The following is a 13,667-nucleotide window of genomic DNA, read 5'->3' on the forward strand; positions in this document are numbered from 1 at the left end:
TGAGTTCACAAACGCAATCACCCATAGTTGTTGCAACGTCCACAGTGGAACAGTACGTCGTCCTGAGTGGCGCGCATCAGAAGACTGTGTGAGCCTTTCATCGAAGTCCGAAGCGCCCACACTTGAGCGAAAGCAACATCAGCAAGACAGCAAAAGGGGCTTACATTTGTTTGTAAAGCGACTTGTGGAAGAGTGGAAGAGCTTTGTTGCTTCTGAATACCTAGCACTGCTTTGCGTTTTTTTTTTCCCGCCATTTTCGCTCTAAGCCAGCCACAGTGGACGTGGTCGTGAGCGTTGACATTTTCGCGGGATTTGGAGGACGTCCGCGTCGCTCTGTCTTTGCTCAGGCGATGTTTCAGTTTTATAACGGCGTAAAACAACAACAAAGGCCCCAAATATTCGTGGAAGTAAGCTGCGCTGTCAGGAAATTTCATTTTGACCAGTCAACAGGCAATCCGGTTCTTCTTGTGAAGATTTTAGGAGCGTTCGCTAAGAGCGGGCGTACGGGAAGGCGAAAAAATATGCTCTTCTAGAAGATAGCCGCAGTACGAGCACACTCGGTATCAAAAGCCTAGGCGTGCTTCTATTTCGGCGCCCTCAATAAATGCTGCTTCTTGTTTTTTAACTGCTATTGTACTTTTTTTAACTGCTATTGTTGAGAGTCTGTTGTTTCTTTCCGCTAAAACATCGTCTACGAAGGGCTTGCACCCAGGTAACAGCAACATAACAGGAAACATATTTTATAGACAAACTTTAGGCTTCGCTTCAGGTAGCTCATTGACCAGACATCAAGCAAACTTATATAAAGAACACAAATTCTACTTGCGCAATTAGTGTTTTTGCGCAATTTTGAGTCTGATAATTGTTTGTGGCGCAACGTGAATTGTAATTGATCACCTACCCATTACCGCAAAATATCGCAATTACGCACTGCAACGCTAAAAGTAATTTGTTTTGAGGAAACCGAAACAGTAGCTGCAGTGAAAATAAATATAGAAAATAAAGAACACAAAGGAAGCCTTATTACGGGACGTGACGAAATAAACTAAGTTCCGGAATCTGCGTGCGTCCAGTGAAAATAAATATAGAAAATAAAGAACACAAAGGAAGCCTTATTACGGGACGTGACGAAATAAACTAAGTTCCGGAATCTGCGTGCGATTATTTTAATGCACGGAACTTCTACACACTGTGTTAGTCGGTCGTGCCGGGAAAACGTAGACCTAAGAATTGTCTTTAAGGGTTATCGGAAAGGCCAGCCCAACAAAGACAGCTAGATGTGCGCACATGGGGCAAGCAAGGCGACGGTAGCATAAGAGCCCCCTCTCCCCCTCTCCCCCCCCCTCTCTCTCTCTCTCTGCCTAAAACTATAGCTTCTAGGACAGCCTAAATACCGGTACAGTGCTTCGACCTCTCGCCGTTCTTTGCTGCTGGGCGTGCCACAACCGGGTTGTAAGTCGCGCAGTCATTACCCCAAAAACCCTCTTCACCAAAACCAAACCAAAGCTGCACAGCACGCAGCACGATGAGCCGACATTCGGATGACAAAAATGAATTCCGTTGAATCATTCATGAAGTTTCCGGGACTTCACTCCGAATTCGCATTTGGAATGCTCACAGGAGTGGTGTGTGTACACTTGCCAGTGTATGGCCGCGCCGGCAGGGCTGATGTTCACCCTTATTGCAGGCCCATAACACCTCGCACCATTCGTGGAGCCGTAAAAGTATGACATACGTCGGTCATAGCGTCATAATTCAGCACCCTCACCCGCCATTGCCTGTGTTTGCACCGGCTGAGGTGAACCAACCATTTCTTCCTGGCCCTTCAACTCCTGCCCCAAACTTGTCCTCGTTTGCGCGAATTGTTCTTTCGACGCTGTTTCCGAGGGTTATATTCGAATGAGAATCAGCGTTGTACGCTCGCTTCATTAATATGCAGCTTTTCTGAAAGACCTGCAATCACGAACAAAAAAAAAAAAAATCTCCTGGTCATATCCGCTAACTTGAAACCTGGGGAGGGGTGAAGCGTGCAGTGTATAAGTGTACTCGTGGCTCCTTGGCGTTTCTGCCTACGGATATGAAAACATTGTGGGGTAAGGTATGCAGCGTTGCTGTAAAAGTTCAGGTTTACTTTCAGGTTCAGGTTTTTTACTGAACGTGGCGGTTCAGGTTTACGAGATATCGTGTTTTTTCCCGATGTGATATCTCCTAGGTCATTATCGGTCCTTCTGTTGTTTTCCTTTGTCTACATATATGTTTTCTGCTGCAATAAAGCGCTCAGTTGTTCGTCAGTGCCTGTGTTTAGTCTTACCTTTCTTCGTCCCGTCGTTTGCGCTGTTTTTCTTAGTTTAAGAATGTACCAACTGGCCCGTCAGCATACCCTTCTGCTGTAAAAGTGTCGTGTCTTTGAAGCATGAAGCTCTCTAGCGCGAGGAGTAAACGAGTATCCCGGTGTGTTTTTTTAGTACGCGTTATGTTCTAGGGCGAGGCGTAAACAAGTTTCCCGGTATTTTAGTATCGTGACTACATGAGACGAACGACGATTACGACGACGACGACGACAGGCGACACCATCAGCCCCATCCCCTGAGGGGCTTCGCCCCTAAAAGCTGTTCGTTTAGAAAGCAAGCCGTTTTTTGAGTACTATGACGTTTAGGAAGGAACATATAGGTGGCTGACGCTCCTGTTTTCCACACTTCTTTTTTCGCAAAAAACAATAGCACTATTGAGCTGGGCACCCGCAAATCAGTTGCTTACAATTGCGCGACAACGTTTTTTTTTGTAGTGTTGGCCTTACATTACAAGAGAAAGCCCCTGTGACTTAGCTGGTTGTTTAAAGAGTGACGATGCATTAACCTTCCGTGCAGATGTGCCACGCTCATAAATTGTACACCAACACCGGCGCTACGGAGGAAGTGGAAATACTTAGCGGAGCTCTTGACGTGCAGTGTTTGTGCGCTTACGATCATCGCAGACCGGAGGGAAATTTTGCTTGTTCTCTATCGACCAGGGGAAGGCTTCATGACCGATCGTCGATCCACCGCTCCTCGGGGCTGCAACGAATATCACAGCACACAGGAACGCGTCTGCTTTCATGTCTCTTTCCGCGTCAGCCTCGTAGTCACCAGGGGATGATGGGGCTTTTCCAAGGATGTGCTTTGGCTTGAAGCAAATGATGCGATTCTTTGCAATTTAAGAAAGACCTCGATTGTATTTACTTCAGCCAAGCCGTAGCCAATGTCAGTTACGCTTAGCTGCACATGGTATAACGTTGCATAAAATTGTTTCAACCATTGTGAAGGCAGCAATAAAGAGAGTGAGAGAGAGGGGGCAAACTCCAGATGCGAGTCAGCTGTGCACCGGCAAGATTCGTTTTGAAGCGTACACGCATGGTCTTGTTCTTTTCATGAGGATTTTACGAGCGTTTCACGAACGCCGTCAGTAATTACAAAAAAAAAGGGTATTTTAGTTGAAAACAGTCCTCATACCAGAACAATTCGTAAAACGAACGCTCTTATCATTTTCACTATTACTCGTTTGACAATTCGGTTTTCCTTCCTCAGTACGCACCTTCGCTGTGCCGAAAATAACTAAGAAACTTCCGAGTGCACGACGACAAAGTTAGGTTAGAGATGTCGCCTACACTTTTTTTTCGAGATGCCGGTGTACTCTAACATTTCGTTTCAAAGGCAATCTCTAAAAGAACGCACGCTGAATCGTTTTGCTGGCTAGAAATTTCTTAAGTTTAGGCAAAATATTCCTTCATATTTTTAAATTATCAAACTACACATTCATTCAAGCACTAAATCATTTAGCGCGTGCTGAAGCCTTTCTGCGCCATTTTAAACACGTCGTTCGATGTTCGGCGGCCACATTTATTTTTTTTCTTGGTGTCTTAAAAACCAGCTCAACGAGCATTCATAACTAAATGACGCGGGGACTGCCGGTTAAAATCTTCTGCCTCAATGTACCTGCACTTTTTTTTTTTTTTGCGCTATAGACTGGGAACATGGATGACCAGTGCCAGCGGAGTATCCTCTTAGCTTTGGGCCGCACAGCTGAACCGGTGAACGAGCGGGTATCTTTTCGAAGCCTGCGTGACGCCACGTGACTGCTGTGGCTAGATACCGTGACCGCGGACGAGCTACGAAGACAAGTCGGGCCCCTAAAGTGTTCTGCACTTAAAACGCATGTGTGTTCGAGATTTCGGCACACGTTAAAGATCCCCAGTTGGTGAAAATTAAGCCTAAGCCCGCTACTACTTCACGCCTCGTTTCTCATGATCAATCAATCAATCAATCAATCAATCAATCAATCAATCAATCAATCAATCAATAGGTCAATCAATCAATCAATAGGTCAATCAATCAAACAATCAATAGGTCAATCAATCAATCAATTGATAGATCAATCAATCAATCAATCAATAGGCCAATCAATCAATCAATAGATCAATCAATCGATTGATCGATCAGTGGATTAATCAATGAATAGATCAATCAATCGATTGATCGATCAGTGGATTAATCAATGAATAGATCAATCAATCGATCAATCCATCAATCAATCAATCAATCAATCAGTCAATCAATCAATCAATCAATCAATCAATCAATCAATCAATCAATCAATCAATCAATCGTCTTTCTTCAAGACGTAAACGTCTTTCTTCAATCTTCCGACCATTTCTCACGCTCTTTCCTTCCCGTCTCGCTTAAATTAAATTTTCCTCCCACGTTCCGCTGCTCGTGCACCATTAATCGGAACCTTCCGTTACTGTGGGACTTGTTGGAATGTCGTCACGAGTTCTAGGCTCGCGCGCGGGCTTTTTTTTTTTGTATTTTTGGGTTGGAACATCGGTTTCAGCACGTATTTTTTATTTGCTGCACCTATTTGCAATTAAAAGAACACTGCCTAGTACCAGTTATGTGTTTATGTTTTGCGTCAAATATGACGGATGTTTTCCTTTTCCCCAAAAATGTTGACAATTGAAGGGTGGTGCCAGTTTAAAGGTTTGGAAATGTCTTGCCCATATAAACTATTTCTTAACAATTCTTTGAGCTTTTGTCCGGTTGGCTGCATCGACGGACGTACGGACGGATGGACAGACAGACAGACAGACAGACAGACAGACAGACAGACAGACAGACAGACAGACAGACAGACAGACAGACAGTAAGCTGCAAGTGAAAATTGTTGGACATTATGACAACAACCAACTTATTCTCCATCGTGGGGTCCCCCATCAGTTTAGGAAGCCCAAAAGGGGAGGAGGAGGAGGAATAAACGTCCCTATGAAGAAGTTCGCCTTGGGAAAGAGTCCTTATTCCAGGACCCCTTGACACCGTCCAGCTTCTTGGGCTCTCTTCACCAGCCAAAGCTGGTCATCAGGGTCCGAGCTGGACAGTGCTCTCTCCCAGTGCTCAGGGGAGGGGAAGGGCAGAGGGGGTAAATTAGGGTTTTTATCACAGCCCCACACAATGTGGTAAAGCGTGCCCGGTGCTTCACAGAAGCGGCATTGCGAGGAGTACAGGGTGGGAGCCAGAATAAGGTGTCCCTGGGGCAGTCATCCCTGAGAACGACTGATATACGCCGTATCAATATTTCGCGTGCATGTGTGTATGCGTTCCCATCGTGAGTCGTGTGTGAATATCTCGTAGGAACGTGGGAATTAAACTGCTCATACTCTCGTTCCCATCTGACGTAGCGAGTCGGGCTGCGTATCCGGCGGGCCTTGCCAGCTGGTTAAGAAGTTAATTAGGAATCTTTTCTAAAGCCTGTATTTTTCATAGCAGCACGGACATCTGCTCTAGACACTGATGATCATCCCAAATGTCCTACTCCAGAAGAGCTCGATGCCTTCAGCGGGGGAAAACGCGCTCTCTCAAAATTAAACGCAGGAAAAAAAAACTCCCACCTCCCCTCGCGGGAACCCCTGTGTAGATGCGACGCATACGGGGTTTCGTTGTTGTTTCCGTTAGGTTGATTCTCCCATCGCGTGAAACGTGCCGTGAACCCCCTGCCGCGGCTATGACGCAACACAATCGAACACAATCCAGTTTAATCCAATTCAATCCAACCCAATCCAATCCAATCCAATCCAATGCCCCTCGCGAGAGAGTGTTCGCTATCGGAGAGGAGAGGGTGAGCGGCGGAGAGCGGGAGAATGGGGGAGGTGTGTGGACGGACAACAACAACGCCGTATGGAGGGACAAGGCGAGTGAATGAGATGCAGTCGCATCTAAAAAAAAAGGAAACGAGGAGCTCTTTGTGCCTTCACTGCACACATTTCTGGATGAAACTTCAAAGTCTTCGCAATTTGTTTTATATGGCAAGGTTTTGCAACCAGAATATCGCTTGTTCGGTTTTGCGGGCTCAAGTTCTGGATGAAATAAAAATCGAAGTGAAGAGCAAAACGACGCGCTTTAGACGGTGGTCACCTTGAAGTACAAAACCTGCGCGATAATTATTCCAGCTTACGTGAGAGTTGCACGTATGGGTGCGCACAAATTTAGTAGGTGCGCTCGCCTCGTGCAGCTTGGCAAACTAACTGCTGGTCAGTGAACCTGTTTAGAGGAAAATTAAGCGTTGACTAATCGATGTATAATCTGGAAGGCTTTCTTCAGCGATGTTTCATTTCCTAGCACATCGTTTATTCGCATAACATTTCTGCGCTATACGCAACAGTTTATCGCTTGCGCAGAAAATTTGTTTGTATACAAGAAAGAATCTGAGTCTTTGCAGGGTTTTTGTTGGTTCGCTATAGATTACAAGTAAACTTTTGTTAACTGTCTGGCGCTCGTTTTCTCGCTTCCTAATTATAGCTTAGAAAAAAAGGGTGTGCTACTGGCGTCAAAAATTAAATCAGTCCTAGCAGTAGGTACCCGTTATAACGAAATCATATTCTTCTCATTTTCGCTTTACTCGAAGTTTTTCGCGCTCCCACCCGCAGTGCTTGGAAAGGGAATAACCTTGGCTTTTAACGAAGCACCGCTTATAACAAAGTCAATTCCCATGGCGAAGTCTCCCATGCAACGAGGCTTTACTGTGCTTACTTCGCGCGCCGCATAAGCATTGCAAGTTCTGAAGTACGTTGACAAACTGTGAATACTGCACGACGTGGAATAGACTGAGAATGTATCCACAACTAATTTAAGGGTGCCAAAGCTTCAGCGTTGCTCTTCGAAGACATCTGGTCCTCTTTTCACGCTTTGTAAATTGTTTTGTTCTAACTGCTGTCCTTTGTAGACTGCCGCTTCACATTCGATAAATACACGACACACGCAGGAGGCATGCTATGAGCACGACTGCCTGTCAACTGTTATTTATGTGGACAGCCCAATCGCCGAAACGTATAGCATTTACGGATTTATCAACCACTTACAGTGTGGGAAGTCGGGGTTAAAAACATTTTTGCACACCACGAAACAAACACTTATATTGTTTAAATAAGCCACAGAGCTTCTGCGACTGCTTTTAAGTGGACATGACAGGCGGGGCGTACCGCTGAAATTGCCGAAGTGATACATAATGAACTGTAATCATGACCATCCCCACCACCAGCCTATTTTATGTCGCCTGCAGGGCAAAGTTTTCTTTTATTGACTTCCAACCGCCCCTTTTCTGCACTCCCCGGATCCATTATTTCTATCCGAATTTTATCTCACCACTCCGTCGAGATATCTGTCTTCTCCTCCATACAGTCCTGCAAAATTGTGCATAGTAGGTGTGGTTCCCTTCTGAAACAGGAAAACTGTGCTATACACCACTTACAACCTTTTTGTAGCGTAAGCTACACTGGCCGAGGTGGAGCAGTTTCGCGTGGGCCGTGAAGGGCCGTTCTGCGCAAGCGCGAGAGGCATCGTATTGGATTGGATTGGCTTGGCTTGGCTTGGATTGTATTGGATTTGGATTGCATTGGATTGGATTGGATTAAAGTGGATTGTGTTTGATTGTGTTGCGTCATAGCCGCGGCAGACGCACTGGCACTCAGGCGTGCCCACGTGTGAGCCTCAATTGCGCAGTAGCCAAGTCTGACGCGGCGCCGGAGCCACTTGATAGCCGTTTCGCGTGGCTCGGGAAGAGCCGTGCTGAGCATGCGCGAGAAGCAGTGACTGGACAGGACTGGACTGGACTGGACTTGATTGGACTGGATTTCTGAATCTTAGCTCACGCTACGTATATCCTGGCATAGCAGAGCTAAGCGACTATTTTTTCAACATTTTCTAGACCAATCCTAAGCCTTATCGACCGCAAATAATTAAAGAATAATTTTCACCTCTAAATCTGAGAAAAATAGTTTATGACAGTAAGAAAGACAGGTGTTTTCTTTAGCTTGCCGGCATAAAACGTTGAAGTCTCGCTCGGAACGTTAGCTTGTATATTAAGTTCTTTGTGGACTGGGCATTTCCGATTTGGCCTAGAAAATTTTGACAAAGACTGTACATTGCCTTACATATTTAGACTGGCCGTTGAAGGAACGATATAAAAGTCAGTGGTATATTGTAGACGTGCATTTTTTGTTTGGAGTGTTGTTTGATTGATTGATTGATTGATTGATTGATTGATTGATTGATTGATTGATTGATTGATTGATTGATTGATTGATTGATTGATTGATTGATTGATTGATTGATCTTCTTTGCAGGATCATTACCTACGGTAGAAAACGACATCCGCGTCCGGGATAGGAGCTACGCAACAGGTAAGATACTTTGTACGCGAAAACAGAGCCCATGGCCGCTCGATAGATATCCCCCTAGTGTACTTCTGCTGGCAAGACGAAGAAGCCAGGGCTGACCGACGCAAATTTTTAATTTACTCAACACTTTCTAGAAGTACATAACTTTGATGACGTTAAAAAAGATGTAGTGAGGCGACAAAGTGCGGTTTCTTTGGCGAAATCAAACTACGGCTTAATTAATGCGCCACTTTTGCTAACACAACCTATCCATTGTAAAAAGAGGTGGGCATTCTGCAGTGCCAACGAAGTTCATTAAGGCGAAGCTGTGTGATGCAAAGGCGTATAAAATACCAGTGCGAGGTACCCTGAGGCAGGCACGCGTATCAACATGGGAAAAAACGGTGCCCTGTGTTCACACAATGAGCGGCAACATTCCGACGGACGTACTTCCCTTCACTGACGCCAGTGCTCATAAACTGCTTTCAGAACATAAATTTTATTCGAAAACTCTATATCATTCATTAATAATCGCTCAAGTTAGAGTACAATAGATCACTTTAAAACTATGCATGTCAAATGAATAATTTATAGGGCAAGTCGTTTGACTAGAGGCTGCCGTCGTTCGGTTCCGGGAACGAGGTGGCTGGATCCGTTCCGTATTCTAAAGAAGTCTGTATCTCGTAATAAAGGAGAAGTAAATAAATGATCGCAGGTAGAGGTTTTGAAATATGTGTTCTTTTCTATTAACACATTCCGCAAGTCACACTCGGCATCTCAGCGCAGTCATGGGCGTACAACTACATTTTAACCGGGACATCCTGAAACACAGTTTGCGATGAATGTGATAAAAACAAGGGGACCGAGAACAGATACGTGTGACACACCAGAGCCAGCGGTTGACTATCCTGAACGCGATTGGTTACAACAGAATATTACATAGCCTAAGGTGATCGGTTATCCATTTTATCATGCGTACCATTCGTAAGTGTTTCATCAAATCTCTGAGGCTAGTTTTTGCGTTAAACTGGGTGAAGGGCTCTTGCAATGTTCATAAAGGTGGCATCAATTTGCGCCCCGTTATCAAGTGAAGATACGAAATCGTGTATTGTTCCATCAACTTGAATGCGTTCGGAGTAATGTCTCAGGTAGGATGTCATGCTTATTGAGGAACTCGGAAATGGGCGTATGGACAATGCGTCCGACAACCTTACACATAGCCGACATTAATGAGGCACAGATATCATTGAAAGAGAGAGAGAGAGATAGAGAGAGAGAGAGAGAGAGAGAGAGAGAGAGAGAGAGAGAGAGAGAGAGAGAGAGAGAGAGAGAGAGAGAGAGAGAGAGAGAGATATATTTCTGGCGAGGCTCAGTCCTAGCGAGTGTCCCTTAGGTGAGGAAGGCGCGCCAGGTAATCTTGAGCCCCAGTGGTGGTCAGGAGCTGTAGCTCAGGTAATGGGAGGATTGGGTAAACGGAGCGGGGGTAAAAAGGGGCATTCTCAAATGGCGTTCGATGATGATGATTACGACGACGACGATGATGATTAGATATCGGAGCGTCGGTTGTCACCAACCGACTTGCCTGTGTTATTCTACTTATTTGTCCTACCCCTCACTAACCTAATCAGTTAGCCCCCCTCCCCCCTGTATTAAACTTCCATCGCTTCCTCCCCTCCCTTCCTGCCCTTGCACACCTGTTTACACAATCTCCCCCCCCCCCCCCCTCCTGTTCTAAATTATAATTCGGTATATTACTCTTCCTACGTCCCACTCTCTTCCCTACTTTTCTTCCACCACCACTCCAGCCGCCTCTTCGTCACCTCTATGGCTGTGAAGTTGAGGCTGCCCCTCACACCAAATCCCAAAGCCTCCGTCAACGTCGCTTCCGCATCGTCCCGCCGTGGTTGTCTATGACAATATGCTCTACGGTTTTCCGATCGCTGCCGCAGCATACACAAGTTTCGTCCTGTTGCCTGTAGGTAGCCGTGTATGCCCGTGTTCTCAGACACCCGCCCGTGCTTCAAAAAGCAGTGGCGTGGTATCTCGAGCGCCACATGCCGGGCAGTTTGGGTGGGGATATAATGTGGGATAGATGGGGTGGAGGACGTGTCTGGTGGGGAGTGAATGGGTTTGTAATTGTCGCCATAATCTGTCAAGGGGTGGAGGAAGAGACGTGCGACGGGGAGGTAGTTCTAGCCGCTGCATTGAAAATGTATTGCCTACATGAAGTGTCTCGCTCAGGGGCGTAGCCCGGGGAGGGGGGGTTGCTTCGGTGTTAGAACAACCCGAAATTTTCTGAGCGCTGCATTTTCCCTCTGTCCCTTCCTCATTTCGGCCTTTTTTCGTCCACGCATCAATATATATGAATGTGTAAAAACAATAAAAAAAGCACGAGATAAGTCAATGAAAATGAAATGATGCTTGCTGGCAGGCTACCTTTCCTCCGAGTTTTTTTCCTTTTTTTTTTTTCCGGCGGCGTATAACACCCGCCGAAAAATATTTCTGGCTACACCGCTGGTCTCCCTCTCTGTTGGTTACAACAAAATCGTCCAATCACGAGTTTAAGTTCAATTGTTGCTCCAGCTGGGGCTTCTAGCTTGATGGGCGACTTTGAGGGAGCCCGTGTCTTGAGAAGAGCCGGAGTCCTTCAGTGGATTCGGGAAGAGCGCTCCCAGCAGTGGTGCTCCGGACTGCAGCGCCGCCTATCCTCAGAGCGTCGAAAGCCGTGTGTTGAGCCAAAGCCCGCTGGATGTCGCCTCCTGCTACGGCCGTGCTGCCACACTCGACTCCTCTCCCGCTCCGTGGAGTCGGGCCGGGCTCCTGCGCTAGTGATGTTCGCATCGCTCCTAGCAGGGATTTATACACACACCCCCGACGTCCCCCCAACACCCCCATACTCCCGAAATCGAAATTCTAAATAAACCTCCGGCTCATGGCCACTGTAGCCACTACTGTGGCGGCATGCACTACTACGTTTCTTTCCCCTCCGATTCCTCCCTCTCCATGAAAGAGAGACAGAGAGAGTATAAACATTTATTTCGATCAAGCGCTGATGTTGGAGAGGGGCCACTTTATAAAAAGACAAAAGTTTTGTCTCATTACCTGGGGTTACCTACATTATGGGACAAAATTTTCACCAGCCGATGAAATATTGGCTTTATGTTCTCCCCATGAAATGCTCTTTTTTTTATATATAAATGCGGGGTATGCACCTCGTCGATCTCCAGCAGCTTCTTTGTGCCGCTTCTATACCATCGTAAAGTTGTAGCCGAAAACATCTTATGCCAAGTATTCTCACAATGGCCTTGAAAGATGGTCACCAACGGGTATCAAACCAATGCATGATTTCGGCAACGGCAACAGCGGTTTGCAAAATAAATGGAGCAATCTTACAAAAATTGTGCCACTTATTTCCCAGTTGTTTTTAATCAATGTTTCGAAGGTTTATAGAAATCACAAAGAACGTATTTATTTATTTATTTATTTATTTATTTATTTATTTATTTATTTATTTATTTATTTATTTATTTATTTATTGAAATACCTCAAGGGTTCAACATGGCATTACATAATGGAAATCGCATATCAAGCAAGCTTTTAGTAAAGATTGCATACATTCCACAAATGTCAGGTGGCTGCGACGTGAAAGCCAGTACACGTGATTCGAGAATATAATATAAAATAGAAAGAAGTGTAATCCCCATGCAGATTTCCAAGTTGGTTTTCACTTCGGATGACCGCTATGAGCGTGCTGCAACGAGGTCAGCTCAGTTCTGGTCACGCACTTGCGGGCCACATATTCCACTCAGTAATGATTAGCGGTAAGGGTGGATTTTGAAACCTGTTGGCTTTTGTGGATATAGTCCTTACTTTGCGCGCACGTTTAATGTGCACTCAGCCATAAATAGCAGGGATGAATATGGCTGCGACCTTGGAGGATGGCTACCCAGTTTTCAGCTGAGCACTGCGACTAGCATCTTCCGCCATCTAGCAAGCAGCAGACCCCCCCCCCCCAAAAAAAAAAAAAAAAAAAAAGTTCTGCGCACAACGCATACCATGGCCGAAATTTTCGGCAAACTGCGGCTTGGCCCCACATGCAGTCCTTCCGCGACACCGGGCAATGAATGAATATCAGGCGCGCTTGCATCAATTAGTATTTCTTCTTTTCGAAAACCCGTAATCAACTCGCGAACTTTGCCCGCACATTACTGCGACATGACCTACATTCCTGGTTCTCTGCAAATTTGGACAGTGCGCTGTCCAAATTTAAGGCAGCAGTCAAACATTGTGCGCTCTTGGTATGACATCTCATAATAGGGGGGCAACGCGTCTGTAGTAATTTTACTTGTTGAGCATTAATTACACAACGGATTGAAGGCGGGCCAGTTGGTACGTACTTTGTCGGGAAACAGGAGCGAACACACAAGACGACAAAAGAGAGTCTACAAAACGGGCACTGAGTTTATTAATTTTGACGCCTGCATTAATTAACGCAGCACGGAAATTAACGAATGAAGTTAAAATCTTAATTCAGCCATACATGAACGATTTCATTCCCCCTCCGTTCCGTCCATATGTAAACGAGTCACTTCAATTTGTTCTCCTAAGATGCCTAAAAACAGGTATATAAAATGGTAGTGGAACAGCGTAGCTTAGCACTTAAGCTGCGCGTTTTCACCACAATGTTAGGCCACCAACTCTCTCGGCTGTCCATCTTTTTACAGGTTTACACCACTTTGAAGCACTTTAATTGGCGTCATTTTTACCAAAACCCTAAAATAGCGTCTACGCCTTTCAAACTTTGCCGGGCAATCGCCAATAACGGGCGCCCATTACGTGCAAGTTGGAAATCTTTGCAACCGTTGATCTTTTTAAATACAGCGCAGGCAAAAGCTCTGCGCGCTTTAACGAAATGGCCTCAAAATAAGCCGGAGACGCGAATATCGTAAGTGTTCTCAAGGAGACCTGAAAGCTTAGAAGCCTGAAA

At 45.6% G+C, this 13,667-nt stretch overlaps 1 protein-coding gene across 1 annotated transcript in view; it reads left to right on the top strand.

The window, feature by feature from the left end:
* Nucleotides 1–13,667, top strand: part of LOC144138901 (uncharacterized) — a 917,654-nt gene that overhangs the window by 531,369 nt on the left and 372,618 nt on the right. Inside the window, exon 7 of the mRNA XM_077671409.1 lies at nucleotides 8,648–8,704. Coding sequence (XP_077527535.1) covers nucleotides 8,648–8,704 — 57 coding nt within the window. The remainder of the gene's footprint in view (nucleotides 1–8,647; nucleotides 8,705–13,667) is intronic.

This window comes from Haemaphysalis longicornis, unplaced genomic scaffold (assembly GCF_048455015.1).
Source record: "Haemaphysalis longicornis isolate Haplotype H1 unplaced genomic scaffold, Haemaphysalis longicornis Haplotype H1 scaffold_5, whole genome shotgun sequence".
Taxonomy (NCBI): Eukaryota; Metazoa; Arthropoda; class Arachnida; order Ixodida; family Ixodidae; genus Haemaphysalis; species Haemaphysalis longicornis.